The sequence below is a fragment of the Pleurodeles waltl genome, chromosome 8 (genome assembly GCF_031143425.1).
Source record: "Pleurodeles waltl isolate 20211129_DDA chromosome 8, aPleWal1.hap1.20221129, whole genome shotgun sequence".
NCBI lineage: Eukaryota > Metazoa > Chordata > Amphibia > Caudata > Salamandridae > Pleurodeles > Pleurodeles waltl.
In genome coordinates this window covers 1,446,806,575-1,446,830,653 of record NC_090447.1, presented here as the reverse complement: position 1 = coordinate 1,446,830,653, position 24,079 = coordinate 1,446,806,575, and the positions used below count along the sequence as shown (strand labels likewise).

The following is a 24,079-nucleotide window of genomic DNA, read 5'->3' as shown; positions in this document are numbered from 1 at the left end:
GGGTCCCTGTAGTGGTCAACACACGGCTGATTGACGTGTCCTGGGGACAGTGGCATGGGCCCGCTGGGTGGGTGCTGTGCTGGTGTGTCCTGAGGGGGGAGGCTCTGTGGTGGTGTGTGCCAGTGTCAGGGGAACCGACTGTCCCGAGGTCCCAGATGGGCCGGGCTGGTCATCTTGATCCAGTTGTGCAGAGCTGCTGTCATCACTGTGGGCCTCTTCTGTAGGTGGACTGGATGTGTCTGGATCCTCCTGTCCTGTGACATTGGGTAGGGGTCCTGCAGGGGTGTAAAGGCATGATTATTGCATCTGTGTGTGCCATCGTGTGCAATGGGTGAGTGACCCTGTACTCCAGTGCTTGCATTCTTGTCTGGGTCCTTGTGTGATATTTGGTTTGGGGTCTGTGTGGGTATCTGTAGTGCACATGCTTTGGTGATGGGTGTCCATGCTTTGGTGTTGCATGCAGAGCTTGGCGTTGGGATGGGTGGGTTGTGATAGTGGGACATATGTGAGGTGTTGTCCAGAGGTCCCTGATGGGCCAGGTTGGTCACCATGATCCAGGCGTGCAGAGCTGCAGTTGTCACTGTGGGCCTCTTCTGTGGGGGGGGGGGCTGGATGTAGTTGGCACCTCCTCTCCGGTGATGTTGAGTATGGGTCCTGTGGGGATGCAAATGCAGTGTTAGTGTATCTGCGTGTGCCATCTTGTGCATGGGTGTGTTTCCCTGTATGATTGTGATTTCCCTGTCAGCTTGGCCTTGTGTGAGTGGTGATTTTGTGGGCAGGGTGAGTCTCTCTACCAGGCATGCTGTGGTGATGGGTCTCCATGCAGGTCTGTAATGGGTGTCCATGCATTGGTGTAGCATGCAGGGCTTGGTTTTGGGATGGGTGGGTTGTGTTAGTGGGGTATATGTGAGGTGGTGGAGTGATGGGGTGAGAGTAGGGGTAGGAGTTTGTGATGGCATGCAGGTAGGGTGGGGGGGATAAAGTAGTTAAGATTTGACTTACCAGAGTCCAGTCCACCTGCTACTCCTGCAAGGCCCTCAGGATGCATGATCGCCAAGGCTTGCTCCTCCCATGTTGTTAGTTGTGGGGGAGGAGGTGGGGGTCCACCGCCAGTCCTCTGTACTGCTACCTGGTATCTTGCTACCACGGAACGCACCTTCCCCCGTAGGATGTTCCACCTATTCCTGATGTCATCCCTGTTTCTGGGGTGGTGCCCCACGGTGTTGACCCTGTCCACGATTCTTCGCCATAGCTCCATCTTCCTTGCAATGGACGTCTTCTGCACCTGTGATCCGAATAGCTGTGTCTCTACCTGGATGATTTCCTCCACCATGACCCTTAGCTCCTCCTCAGAAAACCTGGGGTGTCTTTGGGGTGCCATTGATGTGGTGCGAGTGATATGTGTGAGGATGTGTGGGGTGATGTGTGGGGTGATGTGTTGGGGTGTTTGCTGTGATGTGCGTGGATGGTGTATGGGTGATGGTGTTCTGTGCCTCTGAGTGAGTGGGTGCTCCTGGCTTGTCTCTCTCTCTGTGCTATCATTTTTTTCGCTGTAAGGGATTGTGGGTAATGTGGGTGTGTGTTTTATAGTGGTGTGGGTGTGTGGGTGTGGTGTGTGTATGTGTGTCAGGTGTGTGTAGTTTGAATTGTCCAATGTGGGGTAGTTTTGTAAGTGTGTGTGTATTTGAGCTTGGCGTTTGAAAGCCCACTGCGGTGATTCATGGGTCATGGTACTGTGGGCGTATTCCTGTTGTCGTAATGATATGGGTTTTGATATCGCCAGTTTATCACTGACCTTTCGTCTGGCGGACTTGTGTGGGTGTCTGTATTGTGGTGGAATTCTCTGTGTGGGTCATAATACCTGTGGCGGAATACCGCCGCAGGCACGGTATGTTGGCAGCCGTCAGCACGGCGGTAGGCAGCATTTACCACCACGGTTGTAAAGAGGGCCTTAGCCTTGAAGGAGCACTTCCTTGATATTGCTTCACCGATCTATGCCAACATCTGGTAGACAGCAAGCTGATGGACTGCTGGAAGCTGGCTGAGGAAGCGGACCTCTGGCCCAGTACCCAGGCATCCAAAAAAGATTGCTTGGGGACTCCCAAAAGGGGTGCAGGGTCCCCCCAAAAGAAATAGTTGGTGGCTAAAAGAAGGAGACCTTGAGCAGAGCCCAAAAGCATCCCCCGGGGAAAGGGCCTCGCCTGAAATCCCAATATGGTGCCCCAAAGATAACTTCCCAGGACAAAAGCCTGTCCCAAAGGAACCCTAGGTGAAACAAGTGATACAGGTACGAACACTACAAGGGAGACCTTAAGTGTCGTAAACAAGTACCTCCTCCCACTGGAGGGAAGGATCCAGGGGTGATGAATGTAGTAATGGGGGAAGAGGAAGACCCCTATAATGAAGAGGGGGTTATGGGTGTTACCCTAGTGTCCCTGGGTGACAGTGAGATGATGCCCAGGACCCAAGTGCCTGCTAACACAGCAAAATATAGGCAGAGGGTCACTGTCAATTGGCAGGGGGTAGTGAGACTGCAGGATACAGTGGCCAGTGTGACTATAGCTAGGAGTCAACTGGTCTCCCCTGAGAAGGTCACCCCCCAAGCCACTCACCTAGTGGTGGACGTTGAAAGCAGAAAGAGTTGCTTCGCAGTGGCCCAGGTGCCATTTGAATGAGGAGGGGTGTCAGGCCTGTTGAAGGTTGTGGTGAACTCCACCATGTCAGTGGCTTGTCTGTTGGGTAATGACCTGGAGCACACTATATGGAGACAAGTGGAGTTCCGGGCTCATGTAGAGAGGTTGGGGTTACCCAACTGAATCCAAACTACCACACAATCCATGGCTACCCGAGCAGGGAGCCAGAAGGGGATGGAGTCTGGAACAAAGGCCCAGCCCACAGCTCCGAGGTGGAGAGGATGAGGATGGGGGAAACCCACCTTAGAATGTACCTCCGGAGAGATTGAAGGGGAACTGGAGGGGCCGCTCCGGCATCAACTGAAGAGGACCTTACTCCTCCTGGTACCTGGCCTGTGATTGCCATATAGCAAACAAGAGGGGGTCCCACGAGGGGGGAGTCCTGTAGGGCACCGAGAGAGTGCCCACTCTTGAGGGCCTGAGGTGGCAAGCTGAAGCCCAAACAGCCGGTGATGATGCCAGAACTCGTCACCTGTACTGGGAGGATCATCCCCTGTACAGTGAGCCTAGGGTTCTTGGCCGGAGGGCCTAAAGGGCCCTAGTGTTTTCCCAGTGTTGTTGGGCCATTCCAATAAAATGGGCCTGTGACATCTTTCTGGCATGACAATCAGGCTGCAGCAAGACCTATGGGAGACTTGCTCCTCTTTTCAATTGGCTGAGACTCAGGGTTTCCTCAGATGCAGTCTGTGGGACCTGGATGACCTGTCAGACGAAGGGCAATATGGAGCTAAAGCTTAAAGCTCTTCTTCAACACTTGTCTGTTGTTGACACCCCCTTTGAAAGGATGGGCATTGAATTAGGAGGGCCTAGAAATCCCCAGAAGGCTACTGGGCCCAGGTTCATCCTGGCACTGGTGGATCATGCCAATCGGTACCCGGAGGTGACCCCTCTGAGGACCACCATTGTACAGGTGTGGCTATGGCCCTGAGGGGGACTTTTGCTCAAACGGAATTACCCCAGGAGGTGGTGTCTGACAGAGGCACTAACTTCAAGTCAGCTTGCCTGCAAGCTCTGTGTAAGGAGTGTGGAGGGGCCTATAAGTTCTCCACCACCTGCCACCCTCAACCTAGGGGTCTTGGGAGAGACCCCCCAAAACCCCAACAGGCATTATCAGAGGCCTACCAGAGGCCCGTAGATGAAAAAGGGATATACTCTTGCCATACCTATTTGCCTTCCGGGAGGTCCCTCAAAAGGGAGTGGTTTTCAGCCCCCCAAGCTTCTATTTGGGCACCTGGTCAGAGGACCTCTGACTTTGGTCAAGAAGGGCTGGGAGCAACCTCCTCAGAGGACTTCCAGAAATGTAGTAGGCTACATGCTGTCCTTCCAGAGTCAAGGGGCCAAGTTGGGGAAACCAGCCTCCCACAACTTAGAGCCCAGTCAGGATGTCATGCCAGGGTGGCACGATGAGCATGCCCCTCTTGGGGAGTTGACACTTGGACAGCATGTGCCCCCCTCCAACACAAAGGTACATAACATGTGATTTGTCTGTTCCTTCAAAGTTTTTGAAAGTAGAGAGCTCTCAATTCATTTCAGGACCAGAATGTCCCTTCTTGAGGGGTGACTGGAACCAAAACAATAAAAATGGAAAAAAGGCAAAAAATAATGTAACAGAACCGTAATACATGACAAACAAATACTAGTAGATCTTCTGGTGGATACCAATATAATGTTCTGTTTTCAGTACCATCAGTGTTGAACATTCAGAACTCCATGCTCAGAGAGTGCTACCTGAGTGCAGTGCCATCCATGCAGAGCTGCCTATATTTACACATACTTCTGTGCTCACTACTCTAAAATCGGAATCTGTCAATCCAAGTGCACCACACCTGCGAAATGTGAAAAAGAGAGTGACAAGACCCAAAATAGATGGTTGCAATTAGACCAAACTGTCTGATAAGCCAGCTGCTCAAAGGTGCTTGAAGCTCTGCCTAGCTAGCCACAATGGTGACCCCTTCATTGTTAAGTGGTGTTAAAAAAACTAAGGATTACAAATAAACACATGGCAGAAAGTTAAGTGGATGTTAATATTCCCAAAAATTAAGCCTCTTGAAATAACAGACGTTTGAGCTGTAAATGCTGCACACCACAATCCAGATAGTGAAGTCATCTGTTGTGCAGCGCAGTTCGGGAATTATAATGACAGCGCTGCAAAGTAATCAGACTCACAGACAGTTACTTTCTGCCATGAAATGTAGGTTCCCAGGCCCTTTATTAACTACCCCACCTACGTCATGGTCATTACTATCATGTTCAGACGAGGCGGGACACACTGCAACAATCCCCATGCCGTGGAGTGCCAGGTTGTCTAACCCATATCAAACATAATATTCCTCCTATATCCAGGAGAAAAATGAAAGACAATGACACAGTTCTTTATGCCCCCCATGTAGACACATAGGAGGATCTCAAGGGAGATCCTCCAAGTGCAAAATGAGCAGTAGCAGAGTCTTAGAATTGTTTCTCTTTATATCAGTTCATAAAGTAAGCTTATATAAATTCAGGTTAGTACAAATTCCTTGAGTCTGATAGATGTCGCTGGTAGAGGGCACAGGTTGTATCACTCCATGCCTTGTCTTGGATGCTTTGGGTCATCTTTTGCTGCTCTGCTCTCTTCTTGGACCGTGGTATCCTGTTGCTCACTCCTTGTAGGTTCAGAGTTTGCCCCTGACTGGGACTGGTCAACAGCTTCATCCTGTGACTGATAGAGTGCATAGAGATTCTGTCATGCTGGTCTTCAGTTCAGTCACTGTCACTTGCTATCAAACTATCCCTTGTGGCATCTTCAGGGTTTCTTATTTCAGACTCAGGCTGTCGGTACAGTTTGAAAAATTAGATGTTTCTCATGATTAATGCCCTGCCCTTCTGGACCGTTATCATTGTACCTTTGATAGCAGACACTGTCCATGGTTCTTTTTGAAAAGGCAGCAAGAATTTGCTCCCCAAATGTCAATTCTTTATCAGGACTAGATCACCTGAGGAGAAGTCCTGCCCCAGCCTGTGACTGTGCTTTGGTGGGCTATCCTGCAGTTGCTGCTTCTGCATGTGAAAGTGTGAAAGGGGACAAAGACTGGACGTTGTTGTGCATTCCTGCTTGAGAAGAATCTCCAAGGCCTTGAACTGAGCTTGCCTCCTGTTGTGGAAGTCTCAGGACCATCAAAGACTTCCCCTGCCAGCACCTGGACTCTCTGCTGAGACTCCTGCCCTGTCAAGTGGTGCCCTGTCCAATTCCTGGGCCCTTGAAAGGTGAAGTTGGCAGACCAAACTATCCCTTGTGGCACCTTCAGTGTTCCTTATTTCGGACTCAGGCTGTCGGTACAGTTTGAAGAATGAGATGTTTCTCATGATTCATTCCTTGCCCTTCTGGGCCGTGATCATTGTATCTCTGACAGCACACACTGTCCATGGTTCTTTTTCAAAGGGCAGCAAGAATTTGCTCCCCAAATGTCAATTCTTAATCAGGACTAGATCACCTACTTGGACCTCCTGCTGTTTTGCACTTCTTCTCCTTGCTATGCGGTCATGCAGGCCTCATCACCTTGGTAATGCCTTAGGTGCTTCATCTGCAAATCTGGAAGATTCTCTCACATGAAGGATCATGTCTCCCACCATTCTGTTCATGCATAAGTTGCTTGACGGTATGCTGGTGGAGGCATGAGGAGTCAGGCGGTATTCACATAGAAAACCATAGATTGCACACTCTACACCCTGATTGCTAGCCACTGCAACCATTAGGACTTTGTTTAGGGTTCTCATAAAACGTGCTGCTTCGCCATTTGCCTGGGGCCAGCCACGGAGTGATCTTCCTGTAAGTGACACCTCTGGACTGTAGATATTCAGCGAACTCTTGGCTGGAGAAAGTGGGGCCATTGTCCATTCTCAGTTTGTTTACTAGCCTGTGAGTGGCTCTAGACGACCAATGGTCTGAGTTGTGGTAATAGAGTCTATGATCTCCACTTCCAGATACTTTGAAAAGTCAACAATCACTACAAGCATGTGTCGACCATCTGGCAAACTCCCAAAATCTGCACTGGCTCTAAACCAGGGTATTGAAGGGATCATCTCAGGCACATTAAGCACTGCTGCATGGCATGTTCAACTTGGTCATCCAGTCCGGGGAACCACACTTTACTTCTGAGCCTGGACTTTGTCTTTACCACTGCTTGGTGTGATGAATAAGCCAAATCCACAACCCACTTCTGTGGTGATGTCGGAATGACTAATCGTGGACCTCTTAGAATGCATTCCACTGGAGAGATGGCTAACTCATGTCGGAATTTAAGCAATGAAGATAGTGTCAACTGTGCTTCTTCAGTCTTTTGAGCCACATTGTGGAGGAGTAGGTGGCAGTTCCCTGAGGCAAGAGCGGAGACGGCTAACTGAAGACACGCATCCGCCGCAGTCGCTGCCTTGATGTAATCTAGCAAGAGTTCTTGATGCTCCACCACCAGACGCACGTCCTCTTCCACTTCTTCTGCATCAGAAGCTTTGCGAGGAGTGTCAGGTCTTGCGTGTCGGGATAAGTAGTCAGTTGGATTCTGGGACCCTGGTCGATACACTACTGAGAAACAATAGTCCTGAAGTTGCAAGATCCACTTCTCGATCCTGGGAGGTGGCTTAGATGAGGAGCCATAACAGAGGGGCATAAGTGGCTTGTGGTCAGTGCGAACAGTGAGTGACTGGTCATAGAGGTATAAATGGAAATGGCAACTGCCCCAGTGTACAGCGATGGCCTCCTTTTCGATATGGGAGTATCGCTGTTCTGTGTCGGTTAGTGTCTGGCTTACATAGGCTACTGGGGCCCACCCCCCATTATCCTGCTTCTGAGATAGGACAGCTCCTAGGCCAGTGGGACTGGCATCTACTGACAGTTCTGATTCATTGTTTGGGTCAAAGTAGACCAGATTGTTGTTTTCAGATAATGCCATCTTGGTGGCTTGGAACGAAGCTTCCTGATCAGGGCCCATTTCCACATGGAATTGGCTTTTGTGAGTTCTCCCAATGGGGTGGTCAGAGCGGTGAGATTCCTGATAAAATGCCCACAGTAGGTTACCATCCCTAGGAAGCTACAGACACCTGTTACATTGGTAGGTGGTGAAGCTTACTGACTGTCCTGCACTTTTGCTGGGTCAGGCATGACCCCTTCTCCTGAGAATCGATAAGGAAAGAAAGCAACTTCTGTTTGTGAGATCGCACACTTTTCTCTGTGCAGAGTGAGCCTACTCTCTTGTGGTCGCTTGAAGGTTGCTCTCAGCCGATCAAGGTGTAACTCAATGGTAGGTGCGTGTACCGGGATGTAATCTCTGACATTGATGACCCCTTGTATTCCAACCAGCGCCCCACAAATGGTGTCCTGGAAGACTTTTGCTGCACTTGATATACCAAAGCTGAGGCATTTTAATCTCCGCAGGCTGACATGAGTGGAGAAAGTTGTGATGGCCCTGGACTCTGGAACTAACAGCCGCTGATTATACCCAGCTCACAGATCGATCTTAGAGAACCATCTTGATCCGCTTACATCAGCAAGGATGTCATCCGCCGTGGGTGTTAGGTATCACTCTAGTTATATTGCTAGGTTGGGCAGGCGCATGTCAACACATATCCTGACTTCAGCCTGCAGTTTTGGTTTGTGAGCAATAACGATTGGGGATACCCACAGTGTCGAGCCCTCCACCTGTTCAAAAATGTCAGCTTGCTCCACCTTCCTCAATTCAACTTCTACTTTCTGGCATAAGTGAAATGCTACACAACAATGGATTGACTCATCGATGCGTAGATGTATTAGGCAATCCCTTAAACAGCTGATACCCTCAAACAGTAGTGAGAATTCAGCTAGTAGGTCAACTACGCTACCAAGGTGGACACTGAACACAAAGGAAATGAGATTGAGTTTCTCCGACATCTTCCATCTCAGCAGCATCCCTGACCCTGTCTTGGTCACATACACTTTAGTGCATGTCGATTGTTCCTCATGAGCGATTTTGGTTGTGAACATTCCTGCCAAAGGCAATGGCATGGATGATCCAAAAGCATACACCTCATCATCCATGTCGTCCTCCTCTCCCATGCCCACTGGTGGTTGTACTAGATTAACTGGCTTGGGTTTCTGTAGTTTTTGACATGCCAGCGACCGGCACACTTTGGCAAAATGGTTCAGTTTATTGCGATGAGAATTGTTTTTGCCTTGGGCAGGGCACGGCTAATAATGAGGGCATGGTCCTCCAAACATGTAGCATGTCTTGGTGTTTTCAGTGGGCTTTTGATGAGTCTTTTTCCTTTTCTGCAGCTGCACACAACACTGCATTCACTGGCTCCGGTTTGATCTGAAGTTGTAGGACTGTTTCCATGTGCACAGTGTGCACTTTTGAGTGGTCGTTTGATCACCCCATCATAGGAATGTTGGCCATGGACATCCCTGGCACCTGCAGGTTGTTTTCTCTCACCTTGACTGATGCACATCCTTGTATAAACTGCGCACAAATTGTGTCATCCACGTCCGGCAATGTATATGTGCTGGCAAGTTCGTTCAGCTGTGCATAAAAAGTGTCTACGGACTCTTCAGGGAGCTGCCTGGCTTGCCTTAGGAAGAACCTTTCGTAGTTCGGGTTTGCAAGCAGTTTGAAGTGCGCTGTTAGGGAACTGGTATGTGAAAGGTGGGCCTTCCTCTGCCACTGACTTTGCTAACTTATGAATGGTAGTACCCCCTAGGTGGAAGAGCATGGGGCGACATCTAGCATTGTCCAATGCCACTGCTCCACCCACTCTTTCCATCGAACCATCTTTGCTGATGGGGGGCCCTCTGTAACAAAGGGCTCAAGGGCGGAAATGCGTGGTGGCTGCTGCTCAAAATGTGGTGGTAACTGGTCTTCGCACTGTCCAAGGCCTCCTAGTAGAATGAACTTGGCGATGTCAACCCACATGTGCTGAGGATGGTGACAGGGTGATTTTAAAGAGTACTTGACATTTGAAAATGGTAGGGTTAACACACGTGGCCTACCATGATTTACTCCCCTTTTGTATGTGTGGATTGTCTTTGCCTCAATATCAGGTGCTACAGGTTTGTAGGGTTCATGGTAACTTACAGTTGTTGGTGACATGTAGGATTTTACTTGTGTAAGCTACCGCTGCTTGCATGCTTAAAAGGACATGATGCCTCACCTCCGCGGGTGGAAGCCACTTGTCTGAGATGTCACCTTTGAGCTGGGGGCTGCTGTTGCGGGAAAATTCATGCTCTTATCACCAAGATCGAGCAGTTACTGTCCGTTGTTGTCTTGTGCCACACAGTGGTGCCACTCTGATTCAGGCACATGGGTGGGGGCGCTCCTCACATGCTCCAGGGCGCGTTGGGCACCTTGCAGCCTTCCTCATGACTGTCGTCAAAGGTGGCAGGATGTCTGTGCCTCCTGAACAGCTCACTTGATTGCCTCCCGCTCATCGTGGGACACCAGAGGCTCATAGCGTTTGACAGCCAGAGTGTGCTAGAGCAGGGAGGCAGTAGGATCCAGCCATATGGCAGAGCAGGGTAAGCGGCAGATCAGATAACACATACTGTAGCAGAGTACGCTTGGGACGAGGATCCAATTTCACTTGTCGTAGTTTGTTGTGGTGCACAGCACAGGAATTATAGTGACAGTGCTGCACAATAATCAGACTCATAGATAGGTAGTTATTTTCTGCCCATGAGCCACAGGTCCCCAGGCCCTTTATGTACTACCCCGCCTACATCATGGTCATTATCATCATGTCCAGGCGAGGCACGGCACACTAGAACAGCCCCCCTGCCATGTAGCGCCAGGTGGGATAACCCAAATAAAACATAACAGTCATCCAAGACGCACTGAAGTAGCCAAGTGCAAAAAAGTGAAAAAAACTGAAGAATGAAAACATGCAAGAATTCTTCACCCATATTTAAACAGCGGGAAAGACACTGAAGGGGAAAGATTGCCCTGGTAAATTACTCTTCCCAAACTGAAGCCTGGTAATGAGAAAACATCTTAACTGTGATTCAAACAAGCATACATGAACATCGTACATGTTCCAATGAATGAGCTACCCTGAATATGCCCAATGCTAGTATGCTCCAGAATCCATACCAGTAATTCAAAACTGAAGATCAACCATACTCGGTTCTTATTTTGGCCCAAAAGAACAAGGACAACTCCTAGAGAAATATATGTAATATGAGATGCCGCTTTGTGCTCACTAATCCTATTCAAAATCTGCTTGAATACTGGTGGAAAAAACAAAACTTACCACCACACACGCAACCGAGATCGAGAGCCCATCAATAGCATTCTAATGGAGCCACCTCACAAACGATCTACAGGTGCGTCCTTTTACGAACTGCCGTAAACTGATCCAGGCCACTACGTGAACACGAATAGGAAAATGTAATTAAACATAAAAAGAAGATAAGTGAGGAGTGAAACCAACCAAAAAAAAAATATCATTCTGAACACCTCAATAAAAAGATATTGAACCAGTGAATTAGGAAAATAAAAATATTTGTGCACAGTAATCTAATCCCAGCTATTAAATCTACTATACAATATCATCCAGATTACCTTATGTCATGTGCTCAAAAGAAATACAAAGCTGATGACTGAAACAAACCTGGAAGGACAGGAAACGTAACCAGAGCTGCAAACAAGTAAAACGAAAAATACCAAATATGTCATAAAGGAACAATTGCATGTAACTTTGAAGGAACAGACAAATAACGTTAGATAGCTTTGTGTTTGTATCAATCTGACATGAATTGTGGTGTTCTTGGAAATTTTATGTTGCCACTTTGGTCTTGATGATCATTGTTTTGAGAAATCGAAAACATGTTTGAAATATTATTTTTCATTTTAGCATTTGTTAAATTTTGAGAAAATGCATTTACAGCTGTGCACATTGTATCCAAGACACCGTTGTGGATTGGTTCGTTTTCATATTGGTTGATGTGGGGTTGGCAGAGCACACTACAGTGCGGGAGGCAATATATTGTGAAGTGAGTTGTAGCATGATAAAAATTGTGATTGTTGATACTGGTGTACATTTTTCATTCATTTAAAATAAACCTATTGACAGGCCTAAACCTCCCTTTTTAGTACATATAAGTCACCCCTAGGTAAGGCCCTGGACAGTGCAGAGGGCAAGGTGCAATGTATTTAAAAAGTATGACATGTATTTTTGAGTTTCACAGGTCCTGGTGGTGAAAAGATTTTCAATTTGTTTTTCACCACTGCAAGGCCTATCTCTTCCTGAGGATAACATTGGAATTGCCTTATTACACTTTATGCGCGTATGTTCCATATGTGAAGAGATGACCCTTTCAGGTTTGGTGTCTCTAGAATCACAATTTCAAATCGTAACTTATGTGAAGTTGGATTTTAAATTGCAATTCTGAAATGCCACATTTAAAAGGTTTTTTGCCTTATCCATTTGGTGCCTGCAGCCTCTCTCTGGTCACATGACTGGGTGTAGTTGGCAGTTGGTCTTGTGTATTCCTCCTAGACAGCCATACAAAATGGGAGCTTAGATGTGACCTGATGGGCCACCCTGGGCAGGATGGGAGGGAGGAGCTGGACACAGCCTCACTTACATCTGAATAAGCTGTATCTTGCTCCCACTCAAAGGGCTGCATACCCCCTGTAGTTAGTCTGGAGCCAGGGCAAGAAGGACAGGAGATCTGTGCACTTAAGAAGCATCTCTTGGAAGCTCCCCCACATCAAAGGGACCACTGGGTATAAGAACTGGATCTCAGACACCACCACTTCAGTACACGTCTAGACCTGTGGATACTCTGCCAGGAAGAAGGACTGCTGTGCTGCTGAAGGACCGCTACTCTGCTGGACTGCACTCTGCTGGACTCCTGCTTTGCTGTGCTGACCTGTTGCCTTCTGCCTCTTGCCTGGGAGTGAGAAGGACTGGACCTGTGTCTTTCACCCCAGAGTGAGTCCATGGGTAGTTGGCTGGCCTCCAGATCTGAAGTCTGAGGGATACAAAAGACTTCCAACCACTCTGCTTCTGCACCTGGACTCCGCCATCTGTGAGTCTACTCTGCCAACTTGTGCCACCCCAGTCCTGGAACCTTGGAAGTGGGCCTGAGATGCTTCCCAGTGGAACAGACACATCCTCTCTACTGAACGGCACAGCCTCGAGTAGAACCAATGCATCTCCTCAGCGGAACAATGCATCCTCGAGCGAACTGATGCTTCATTGCCGCATGGATTGGAACTGGCACAAATGACTTGCAACGCCGCTGCATCCTGCATCTTGGGTTCAATGCATTGCCTTCACAACAGCGGGTGAATGGGGATTCCCCAGAGCAGACTCTTGTGTCTCTTCTGGACAGCAGCTTCGTCGACGACATCAAAGTGCTGCATCGCCGCCTCATCGATCATCAGGCCGAACACATCACCTCGGCTGCACAACACATCCCCAACACCTGCCTTCACATTGCAAGCACCATTGAAGGGATCCTCAACATTGACACAACAGGACCTCCCATTGCAGCCTTGCCACGTCTCGAAATCGATGCATCACCTCAGCTTTGTGACACATCTTCATCTTTGATCCATGCAACGCTCCGTAGCCAGGATTTAAGATACTTTGTTCTGCAAGCGTAACAGGGTTTCTGTAGACGGCCTGTGCTCCATTGGTTTGGCCTAAACCTTTGACTTTATACCAGTCTGGTGCGACCAGATATCACCAGTTGACACTTTTTGCTTTTAGGCAGAATTCCACAGTTTATTCATAAAAAATTCATAACTCAAGTCCTACTGATTGAATTTTTGTCTTTTTGGTCTTGTTTGATTTATTAAATTAAGTTATATTGTTCTAAACTGATGTGGGATCCTTTTTGTATGGTGTTTTCACTGTGCCACTGTTTAAAGTGTTGCACAAACAGGGGAGGCTCCTCCTCTAGGGCGGAGGAGCGTCTCCCCCCGCCAGCAGCAGCTGCTGCAAACCCTTTAATACAAAACAATAATAAACTATGTTTATTATTGTTTTGTATTACAAGGGGAGGAGTGGGGCGGGGCGACGGACTGTAACGAGCAGTGAGGGGAGTGCACTGTGCACTCCCCTCAGAGCGCAAGTGTGTTTGGCCAGCCATCTCGGGCCGGCCAAACACACATGCGCAGTGTGCTCTCTGCAGGTACAGGCTCTCAGTCTGCCTAGGAGCACCTTGGCTGGGCGCTCCCAGCCAATCCTAATGCTGCTCTGAGCAGCGTCACGATTGGCTGCAGAGCAGGCTGGGAGCCTGTGCCTGCCTTCGATTTGAGGACAGAGGAGTGGAACAGTGCGGCATTAAGGTAAGTTTTTTAAATTATTATTATTATATTTTATTTCTCCCCCTGCCATACGCTGCCCCACCCCTTTTCCTTCCCACAAGCCTCCACTGTGCTCAAATACTTTACACATTGCCTGCAAGTTAAGGCCTGAATCCACCAAAGGGTGAGCACAAGTTAATTTGGAGTTTGCTTGTGCCTTACCCTGACAAGAATTGTGGTTGCTGCTTAACCAGGGCTCACACCACAGTCAACCAACAACCCAATTTCTCACACCCTGTTTGCTCTTGTGTTTGTTCCTCACCTGAAGCATAGCTTCTTTGCCATCCATTTGATTGGGTGACTATCATTCCACTGCTTACGTTCAGGAAACTACTTTTTTCTTTTGCTGTTAGTACTAATGGAAGTGCCTGGGTATTCCTATTCTCTCCTCTATCCACTCTGTGTTGTTTCCGCCTTCTGATTCTTCCTTCCATTTTACATTTTCCTCTCCTATGCACCAGCTCACCCTGTCATGCTCAGCTTTTTTATTTATTACCTTCCCACCCCACAGCTATGAATTTCTTTTTCTACTCGCTCCTCCTTTAATCCACTGTTTCTCACTGTCCTATTTTTCTTTTACTTTTTTAGGAGGGCCCATCCGATGCAATTTGCTACTGGCATACCCTTCCTGTAACTGTGCTTTTGTGCTCTCTTTTGATAAATTTGCTGTTCCAAGACGTGCATGTGGCATCTTGGAGCAGTAAGTAAAACAAAAGCCAAAACAGCCACCTTTTTATAAAGTTTGCACCCACACAATAGCATTTTAGTTTTATTCTAAATTGTTTTTGAGTGTGTTCAGGAAAGTGGATAACTTTGCGTTAGCTGGCAACGTGCTGGAACATTGCTTGGATCTGGCATATATGTGTGTTTATATATATATATATATATATATATATATATATATATATATATATATATATATATATATTCAATGAAAAATCCAACAGTTACAGGGACGTTATAGTTAGGTTGAATTATTACCCATACAAGACCATGGAAATTCAGCATTTATAGCTATACTTATAGGTATACTTTATGTTAAGAAACCATAGCTCGTTCCCCAAAGTTACTTTCCAGCACAACTTACAGTTTCTTTAGATAAGTGTAACTATAACTCCTGAATTTCTATGGTTTTGTATGGGTAAAACGTCATCCTAACTATAACGTCCCTGTAAACTTTGTTTTTTTCAGTGAATTTCTATGGTTATTTTAACACACATTTAAAATTTCTGTCCTGCGACAGTTGCGGCCAGCCAATCAGGGCCTTGATTTTCTTCCAGATCCAAGGAGGATTCGAGGAGGATTGTCAAATCCACAGATCAGACAAAGAAAAAGCAATTTTTGGCCCATGAGGGCACCCTATGGGACCCCTCAATCTGCCCTGTGGGGTCAGGATAGCTGTATCTTGACCTCTTTTATGTTTTTACACAGCATTCTTCCTACCCAAGAAACAAAATGGTAGCTGCAGCTTTTCTGTCAGCTTGTGGCCAGCCAATCAGGGCCTTGCTTTTCCTCTGAGTCCGAGAAGGATCCCCGTCCCTGTATATACAAATTAGGTTTTCATTTAATAAGTAGAAAACTACTGAATGGATTTACACCAAATCATGAAAAGGGCACTTTCTAGACCAAGAGCTAGCTTTTGGCCAAATTTGGTGTAAGTCGGTCCAGCAGATCGGGCTGTAGTTGTGTTCAAAGTCCCTATGGGAATTAACATGGGGAAAACGCATTTTGGGATGGCCCCTTTTTCTCAGCCCCCACTTGACGGATCGCCTCAAAACATTCCAGATAGCAGCTGAAATGAACGTCACATTTTTTTTAGAAAGGTTGGTGAAGATTCATCAACTGGCACAAAGATAAAGGCAAGTCAAAAAACTATTTTTCAATAGAAACTAGGTACTAACCATACCCACAGGGGACCGCCAGTAGGAAATAATGCAGCAACGTGAATGCTTTGTACACCACAATTGATTCTGAACCAAGGTAAAAAATTGCAGCATGATCCAGTATCCTCATTATACAGCAAAAAACATTAGCCTGTTTGTTGTTTGTTTATGTATCATATAACTGCTGACTTGTTTTAATAAATTATGTGGCTGACGTGAAAGAGACGCTACTTATGCAAATAAATTAAACTATATAGCAAACAGATCTGAGGATATAAAGGTGGCATAAACTTCTCAAACAGCAATCCATATTCTGAATTTGACCAAACAGATTGAATTCAGGCTACACTAAACCATGGCTCACAAGATGTTCCATGTTCTTGCCCTGGCCCTTATTATAGGAGTCATCATGACGAATGTACAAGCTGATGAAGGTAATGTATGATTCCTTTATCCATTTTCTATGGATCAGCTAACTTTGAAATAGATTAACTGAGCTGAAAAACATTTTGAAAATCAAGGCTGATTGATGTGGTTATTAAATACCACTATATAATAGTTTATTTTTATTTTCACATACCTTTCAGAAAAGATATTGTCTTACATTATTATGTTGTGGTCTAAAGGAATCTTTTCACATATATTTGTAAACGGTCAGAATTTTTTTAAGTCCCACTTACTTCTAGGTTGTAATTTTTCAAGATAGGAGACTGAAGGAATGTGTTTGGCTTAAAATGTCATTGAAAGGCAAAGCAAAAACTGAAAAAAGTATTAAGGTCATGTTTGGAAAATACAAACACATATGAACAATTGAATAAATGATTTACCTCTAAAAGTTCTGTTATGTTCCAAAAGTGAAATCTATAACATAACTGTATAAACGTTTCATGGATTGTGACATTCACAGTACATATTTAAAAGAAAACTCACAAAGACTGATTCATAAAAATGGTTTCACTTGTGCAGATACAAATATCAAATTGGGTTATAACAAAAAAATGATCAAAATACCCAAGTGTGGATTTCACAATAGGCACTTGTGGTGACACAAGAGATGCATGACAACAAGTGTGATGAGATATGCGCTTGAATTTGTGCAGGCAGTGATCTGACTGCAGAGTAGAGTAGACAAATAGAAATAAATCTATATGTTACGCGCATCCGTATTCATGATAAAAAGTGTTAATTTGGGACTATTAAGTGAAACTCCATATCCATCACAGAAAATCCTATTTTTTCTTGTTATTTAGATTTGGTTGCAACAAATATCCACATTTTAAGCCCTTTTATACAAAGGGAAGCACTACCGCTTTTTCTGTACTTTTTTAGATGTGAGCATGTCCGCTGGTTCTACATTGTACACAACATTTCTTTTCGACTTTCTCTGAATGACAGCCTTAATATTCAAAGTAGTTGTACACTTTTTAAAAATATCTTTGACATTCTCCTTTGTATGTTTGCAATAGAACTATGTTTAATTCAACATTCACACTTTGAAGCTGAATGTCTTCTAGAACAGGAGATTAGGGACGTTCTCTACTTGCTGCTTTTTCTTTCTTTCAGAATGCAATGTTGAGCCGAAAAAACGAATTCAATGCGGAAGCAGCCAAGATATCAGTGAAGAGGACTGCTTGAGTATAAAGTGTTGCTATGATAAAAACGTTCCTGATGCAATTTCTTGCTTTAAAAACATTGGTAATGTATTCGGCCTTCCCACCTCTATGTCATAGTCACAGACCCAGTGTTTTGGGGAATGTTACAAAAAAATCTTGCTTTAAAGGTCACATAATAGACATGTACTTTTGGGTCCCAGGGACCACTGCCTGCTCTGAATTTTTTTTTAAAAAAACGACTTTTCATTTTTTTTTTTTTAAATGCATCTGTTTTCCTTAAAGGAAACAGGCTACATTTCCTAAAAAAAAATCCTGCTTTATTTAACCCCTTTGCTCCCAGGCCTTTTCAGGTGCCAGGACTTTTTTAAAGCTATTTGGGGCAGTTCGCACTTAGGCCCTCCGAAATTTTTGTCCACATAAGCTACCCACACAAAATTTGCGTCCTTTTTTTCCAACATCCTAGGGATTCTAGAGGTACCCAGAATTTGTGGGTTCCCCTGGAGGAGACCAAGAAATTAGCAAAAAAACAGAAAACATTTCGTTTTTTTCAAAACAATGGGAAAAAAGGGCTGCAGAAGAAGGCTTGTGTTTTTTCCCCTGAAAATGGCATCAACAAAGGGCTTATCGTGCTAAAATCACCATCTTCCCAGCTTTAAGGAACAGGCGGACTTGAATCAGAAAAAGACATCTTTCAACACAACTTTGGCATTTTACTGGGACATACCCCATTTTTACTATTTTTTGTGCTTTTAGCCTCCTTCCAGTTAGTGACTGAAAGGGGCGTGAAACCAATGCTGGATCCCAGACAGCTAAACATTTCTAAAAGGTAGACAAAATTGAGAATTTAGCAAGGGGTCATTTGCGTAGATCCCACAAGGTTTTCCTATAGAAAATAACAGCTGAATTACAAAATATTGAAATTGAGGTGAAAAATACAGCCATTTTTCTCCACGTTTACCTCTGTAACTTTTTCCTGCAATGTTAGATTTTCTAAAGCAATATACCATTACGTCTGCTGGACTCTTCTGGTTGCAGGGATATATAGGGCTTGTAGGTTCATTAAGTACTCTAGGTACCCAGAGGCAATAAAGGAGCTGCACCTTGAAATGGGTTTTCATTGTATACTGGGTCATACAGCAATTAATTTGCTGAAATATAAAGAGTGAAAAAGAGGTATCAAGGAAACCTTTGTATTTCCAAAATGGGCACGAGATAAGATGATGAGAATCAGTGGTTATTCACACATCTCCGAATTCCGGGGTTCACATACTAGCATGTGAATTATAGGGCATTTCTTAAATAGACGTCTTTTTTACACACTGTCTTGCATTTGGAAGCAAACAATGTGGAGAAAGACAAAGGGGCAACAACACTTGTTCTGCTATTCTGTGTTCCCCCAAGTCTCCCGATAAAAATGGCACCTCACTTGTGTGGGTAGGCCTAATGCCCGCGACAGCAAACGCAACATGGACACATCACATTTTTACATTGAAATCTGACGTGTTTTTTTGGAAAGTGCCTAGCTGTGGATTTTAGCCTCTAGCTCAGCCGTCATCTAGGGAAACCTACCAAACCTGTCCATTTTTCAAAACTAGACACCAAGGGGAATCTATGCTGGGGTGACCTGTGGGGCTCTCACCAGGTTCTGTTACCCAGAATCCTTTGCAAACCTCAACATTTGGCAAAAAAACACTTTTTCCTCACATTTCGGTGATAGAAAGTTCTGCAATCTGAGAGGAGCCACAAATTTCCTTCTACCCAGCATTCCCCCAAGTCTCCAGATAAAAATGGTACCTCACTTGTGTGGGTAGACCTAGTGCCCGTGACAGGAAATGCCCCAAAACACAACATGGACACATAACATGTTCCCAAAAAAAACTGACCTGTTTTTTGCAAAGTGCCTAGCTGTGGATTTTGGCCTCTAGCTCAGCCGGCACCTGGGGAAATCTACCAAACCTGTGCATTTTGTTCAACTAGACTTCTAGGGGAATTCAGGATGGGGTGACTTGTGGGACTCTCACCAGGTTCTATTACCCAGAATCCTTTGCAAACCTCAAAACTTGTCAAAAAAAACACTTTTTCCTCACATTTCGGTGACGGAAAGATCTGGAATCTGAGAGGAGCCACACATTTCCTTCTACCAAGCATTCCCTAAAGTTTCCCGATAGAAATGGTACCTCACTTGTGTGGGTAGGCCTAGTGCCCGCGACAGGAAATGCCCCAAAACACAACGTGGACACATTATATTTTCCCAAAGAAAATTGACCTGTTTTTTGCAAAGTGTCTAGCTGTGGATTTTGGCCTGTAGCTCAGCTGGCACAGAGGGAATCCTGGCAAACCTGGAAATTTCTGAAAACTAGACTCCTAGGGAAACTCAGGATGGGGTAATTTGTGGCACTCTCACCAGGTTGTGTTACCCAGAATCCTTTGCGAACCTCAAAATTTGAAGAAAAAAGAAACACTTTTTCCTCACATTTCGGTGCTGCAAAGTTCTGGAATCTGAGGGGAGCCACAAACTTCTGTCTACCCAGTGTTCCCCCAGGTCTCCCGATAAAAATGGTACCTCACTTGTGTGGGTAGGCCTAGTGCCCGGGACAGGAAATGCCCCAAAACACTTTGTGGACACATCAACATTATCAAATACAAAACTACCTGTTTTTGCGGGGGGCACCTGTGTTTTTGGTCCTGGGCTCAGCAGCCATCTAGGGAAACCTACCAAAACCAGACATTTCGGAAAACTAGACACCCGAGGAAGTTTAGGGAGGTGTGACTTGCGTGGATCCCCCAGTGTTTTCTTACCCAGAATCCTCAGCAAACCTCAAATTTTGCTAAAAAAATCAAATTTTCCCCACATGTCTGTGTGGGATCACCACACCGGCACAAATTGCCTACCACCCAACGTTCCCCTCAGTCTCCTGATAAAAATGATACCTCATTTGCGTAGGTGGGCGAAGTGCTTGTGACAGGCAAGAGCCAAAAACATGTAGAAAATAAGGGGGAACCAAAGAGGGCCCAAAAAGGCAGTTTGAGAAAAAAACGTTTTTGGGCTGACAAGTGGGGTAGGCCGTTCATCAGTATATATGCGACAACGCTGGGTGGTAGGAATTTTGTGGATTCCTGCAGATTGCGGAAGGCTCCATCACAAAAATGTGGGGAAAATGTGTGATTTCAAGCAAAGTTGGAGGTTTGCAGTGCATTGTGGGTAAGAAAATGGTGCGGGGTGCATGTGAAGCACACCACCCTGGACTCACCCAGATGTTTAGTTTTCAGATGTGTCTAGGTCTCATAGATTTTTCTACAAGGCAGCGTCCCAAAGTCCAAAAAGTGCAGCCATCACCATTCCAAGTGGGACGATTTTGAGAGTTTGACAAGCTCTCATGGCCCGAATGTAAAACCAAAACCCCAAAAGTATCAAATGTCCTCTTGCTTGCCGTGGGTTGCCTAAGGGGTCGCTCCCCTTATGTGAAACTAACCTAAAAAAAAAATCCCTGGTGTCTAGTGGTTTCTGCCCCTCTTGGGGGCAGATTGGCCTAACAAAAATAGGCTGATCTGCCCCCAAGGGGGCAGAAATGGCCTAAGGACAATTTGCCCCCCAGGGGAGCGACCCTTGCCTAAGGGGTCGCTCCCCACATGTAAAAAAACAGAAAACAAACACAAAAAAAGATCCCTGGCATCTAGAGGTTTCTGCCCCCTCTGGGGGCAGATTGGCCTAACAATAATAGGCTGATATGCCACCGGGGGGGGCAGAAAAGGCCTTAAAAAAAATTGACCCCATAGGGATCGACCCTTGCCCAAGGGGTCGCTCCCCTTATAAGTATAAACAAAAAACAACAAAATCCCTGGTGTCTAGTGGGCATTTCTGCTGCCCGATCGCTTCACGATCAGGCAGCAGAAATGCTCAGAGAGACATCAAAGGAAAAGGAAAGACCTTTCCTTTCCTTTGAAGCCTCTCCCACCCCAGCAAGAGATTGGAAGAAAAATGCTTTTACATTTCTCTTCCGATGGAAGCTGAGCTTCCAGTGCGGTGGGGGCAGCATCTGATGAGGTCAGCGCGCAGTCGCACGCTGACGTCATCAGACGTCCCTGGGGGGGTCAGGTGGGGGCAGTGGAAGGGGAAGCAATTTCCCTTCCACTGCTGCCCATGGGACAGGGGTGCTTGGCCAGCAGGGGCGCGCTAGCGCTACCCCAAAGGGCCTATAGCAGGACGTAATGGTTACGTCCTCGGCACCCAAGCGGTGCAAACGAGGAAGGAACCGTTATGTCCTCGGCACCCAAGGGGTTAGAAGCAGACACAGGCATGGTGGTCTGCTGTCCCCTGCAGGCCACTATCCCTGTGAGTGCAGTCATTCCCAATGGGGTTGCAAATTCCTACCTACCACATGAATATTGATGCAGTAGGTCATCTACGACCCCATTGGGAATTGCAAACAGTGTGAGTTACACTGTTGTACATTTGGTTTTGCGACTCGCAATTTGCGACTCGCAAAGGAGTCGCGAATTGTGAGTTACAAAAATCACGGTCGTACATCTGGCCTTCCACGTTAACATTAAAATTAGGCGCAAACAGCATTTCTGTGAAATTTTAAATCAAAGGTTTTGTGTAAATTGCACATTTCCATTGATTTTGCCCCGTGACATACATTCCCGGTGATTCTAATTAAATTAAGTGGACTAACCAGTGTTGTAATGGAAATACTTTGTGAAAATACCGGTCACACATCTATTTTCTGCAAGTTATTTCTCATTACACTGGAATCGGACACAAAAAAACAATCCAGTATCATTTGCAAATGGTATCATACTATCTGGGTTTGCAGTTAACCCCATCATGACACTCAGAAAGAGAGGGTTAGTAATATTTTAGAGGCCCTGAACAAAACAATGCAATCAATCATCATATTGCATTAAAGTAGGATCTTTTGAAAGGGTGATTTGACTTGATCGCTACAATCTGAGGCAAAAGCACCCTGTGCAAATTGAACTTGTGGCAAGTGCTTCCAGAGTTTTTAAACTTGATTCACAGACCAGGACATAAACTTGGGAGGCAGTATTTCTGCTAGTTTTACATTCAGTATAAGCAGCAAAACCCTCAATTTGCGGCTGATAGCTGCATTTCCCAGCCCCATCGGAATTATGAGCTCTCAGGGAACACCTCAGGAGATTCTGGCTGCAAAGAGCAACCAAAATGTGTGGGTGAAAGGGTTTTCCAAAATGAGGCATTACTGGGAGAGTCTGGCCCATAATTATTAACTGTCCTGGTAATTCCTCACTTCTAGTTCAGCCTTCATAATCCCATTAGTAATCCCCAGTCCCCCATCTCCAGCACTGCAGATTTACCAGCACCTCTAGTATGGGTAATTCTGGAAGGCCAAGTTACTGGAATAAATAACAGGCTGGCCATAATGAGAGCCCAGGTAGCATTTGATGCTCAAACACGTGCAAAAGTGCCATTTGCACTTATTGTGAGAGGAGGCCTCTTTTTGCATAGTTAGCCCCCACTTTTTGCCTGATGTTGATGTGTTCTAGAAATTGGTAGTACCCAGGGCCCCTGCTAAACAGGTTCCCTGTGCCAGAGCTCTTTCCCTAAAACTGTTGTCATGCTTGGCACAATTGGTTACACTCTTAAATACCGCTATAAGTCCTTGGGTAAATGGGTACCCCAGTACCCAGGGCAAGAGATATTAAGAGTAGGCCCCTGGGGGCAGCAGCACTGATTGTACCACCTCCAAGGGCCCTGCACCCAGATGCACCTAGCACTGCCATGGCAGGCTGAGTGTACTGGGGCAACCCTAAAAGGACAAACTCAACATGGCACACTCTCTGTGTGCCCTGTCCACAATACACTGCATATGTTATGGATAAGTCACCCCTCTAGCAGGACTTTCAGCCCTAAGGCGGGGTACACCATACTATATGTGAGGGCATAATTGCATGAGCAATATGCCCCCACCGTGTCCTTGCCAAACGTAGGACATAGTGAGTGAACAGAGCTGCCATTTTTCATGTATGTGCTGGGCACTGGTCCAAAACACGAGTTACCCAGCTACATAATGGCCACCCTGCACCCTGGGTTGTTTGGTATCAAACAACTCAGAATATTAAATCCAAACTGGTGCCAGTATTGGATTTAACCCTAAATGTACCCACGGGCCACCTTAGAGGTGCGCCCTGCAAAAGCTAACCCTAACTGGCAGAGTTTCTGGCTGATTCCATCCAGTTGTCGCTCCAGACAGCCAATATACAAAACCTGGGGGAGAGCCTTGGCTCTCTGGTTTTGTAAGACAATGCCCTTCCTGGGTGGAGGAGCTAACACCCCCTCTCTCAAGAATGTGCAAAACCCTGGTGGTGAGCTTCAGAAGGCTACAGCCCCTGAAACATGAGCCTCCAGGCCTGCTGCTAGCAACAGAGGGCTTCCCCCTTTACAAACCGCCACTTTTGGCTGGAGCAAAGGCGGGAAACCAGACAAAGGATAGGAAGAGTGGCCTCACTGACGATGCACCACCTCTAAGGGCTTGCATGCAAAGTGAACCCTCTAATTCAGTTTCTTGGAATGGAGAAAAACAGCCAATGAG

General features: G+C 46.1%; 1 protein-coding gene across 1 annotated transcript in view; it reads left to right on the top strand.

The window, feature by feature from the left end:
- The first annotated feature begins 16,186 nt into the window (after positions 1-16,186).
- The window catches only part of LOC138248747 (putative gastrointestinal growth factor xP1), a 30,995-nt gene continuing 23,102 nt past the window's right edge, over positions 16,187-24,079 (top strand). The window contains exons 1-2 of the mRNA XM_069202606.1: positions 16,187-16,328; positions 17,458-17,589. Coding sequence (XP_069058707.1) covers positions 16,250-16,328; positions 17,458-17,589 — 211 coding nt within the window. The 5' untranslated portion in view covers positions 16,187-16,249. The remainder of the gene's footprint in view (positions 16,329-17,457; positions 17,590-24,079) is intronic.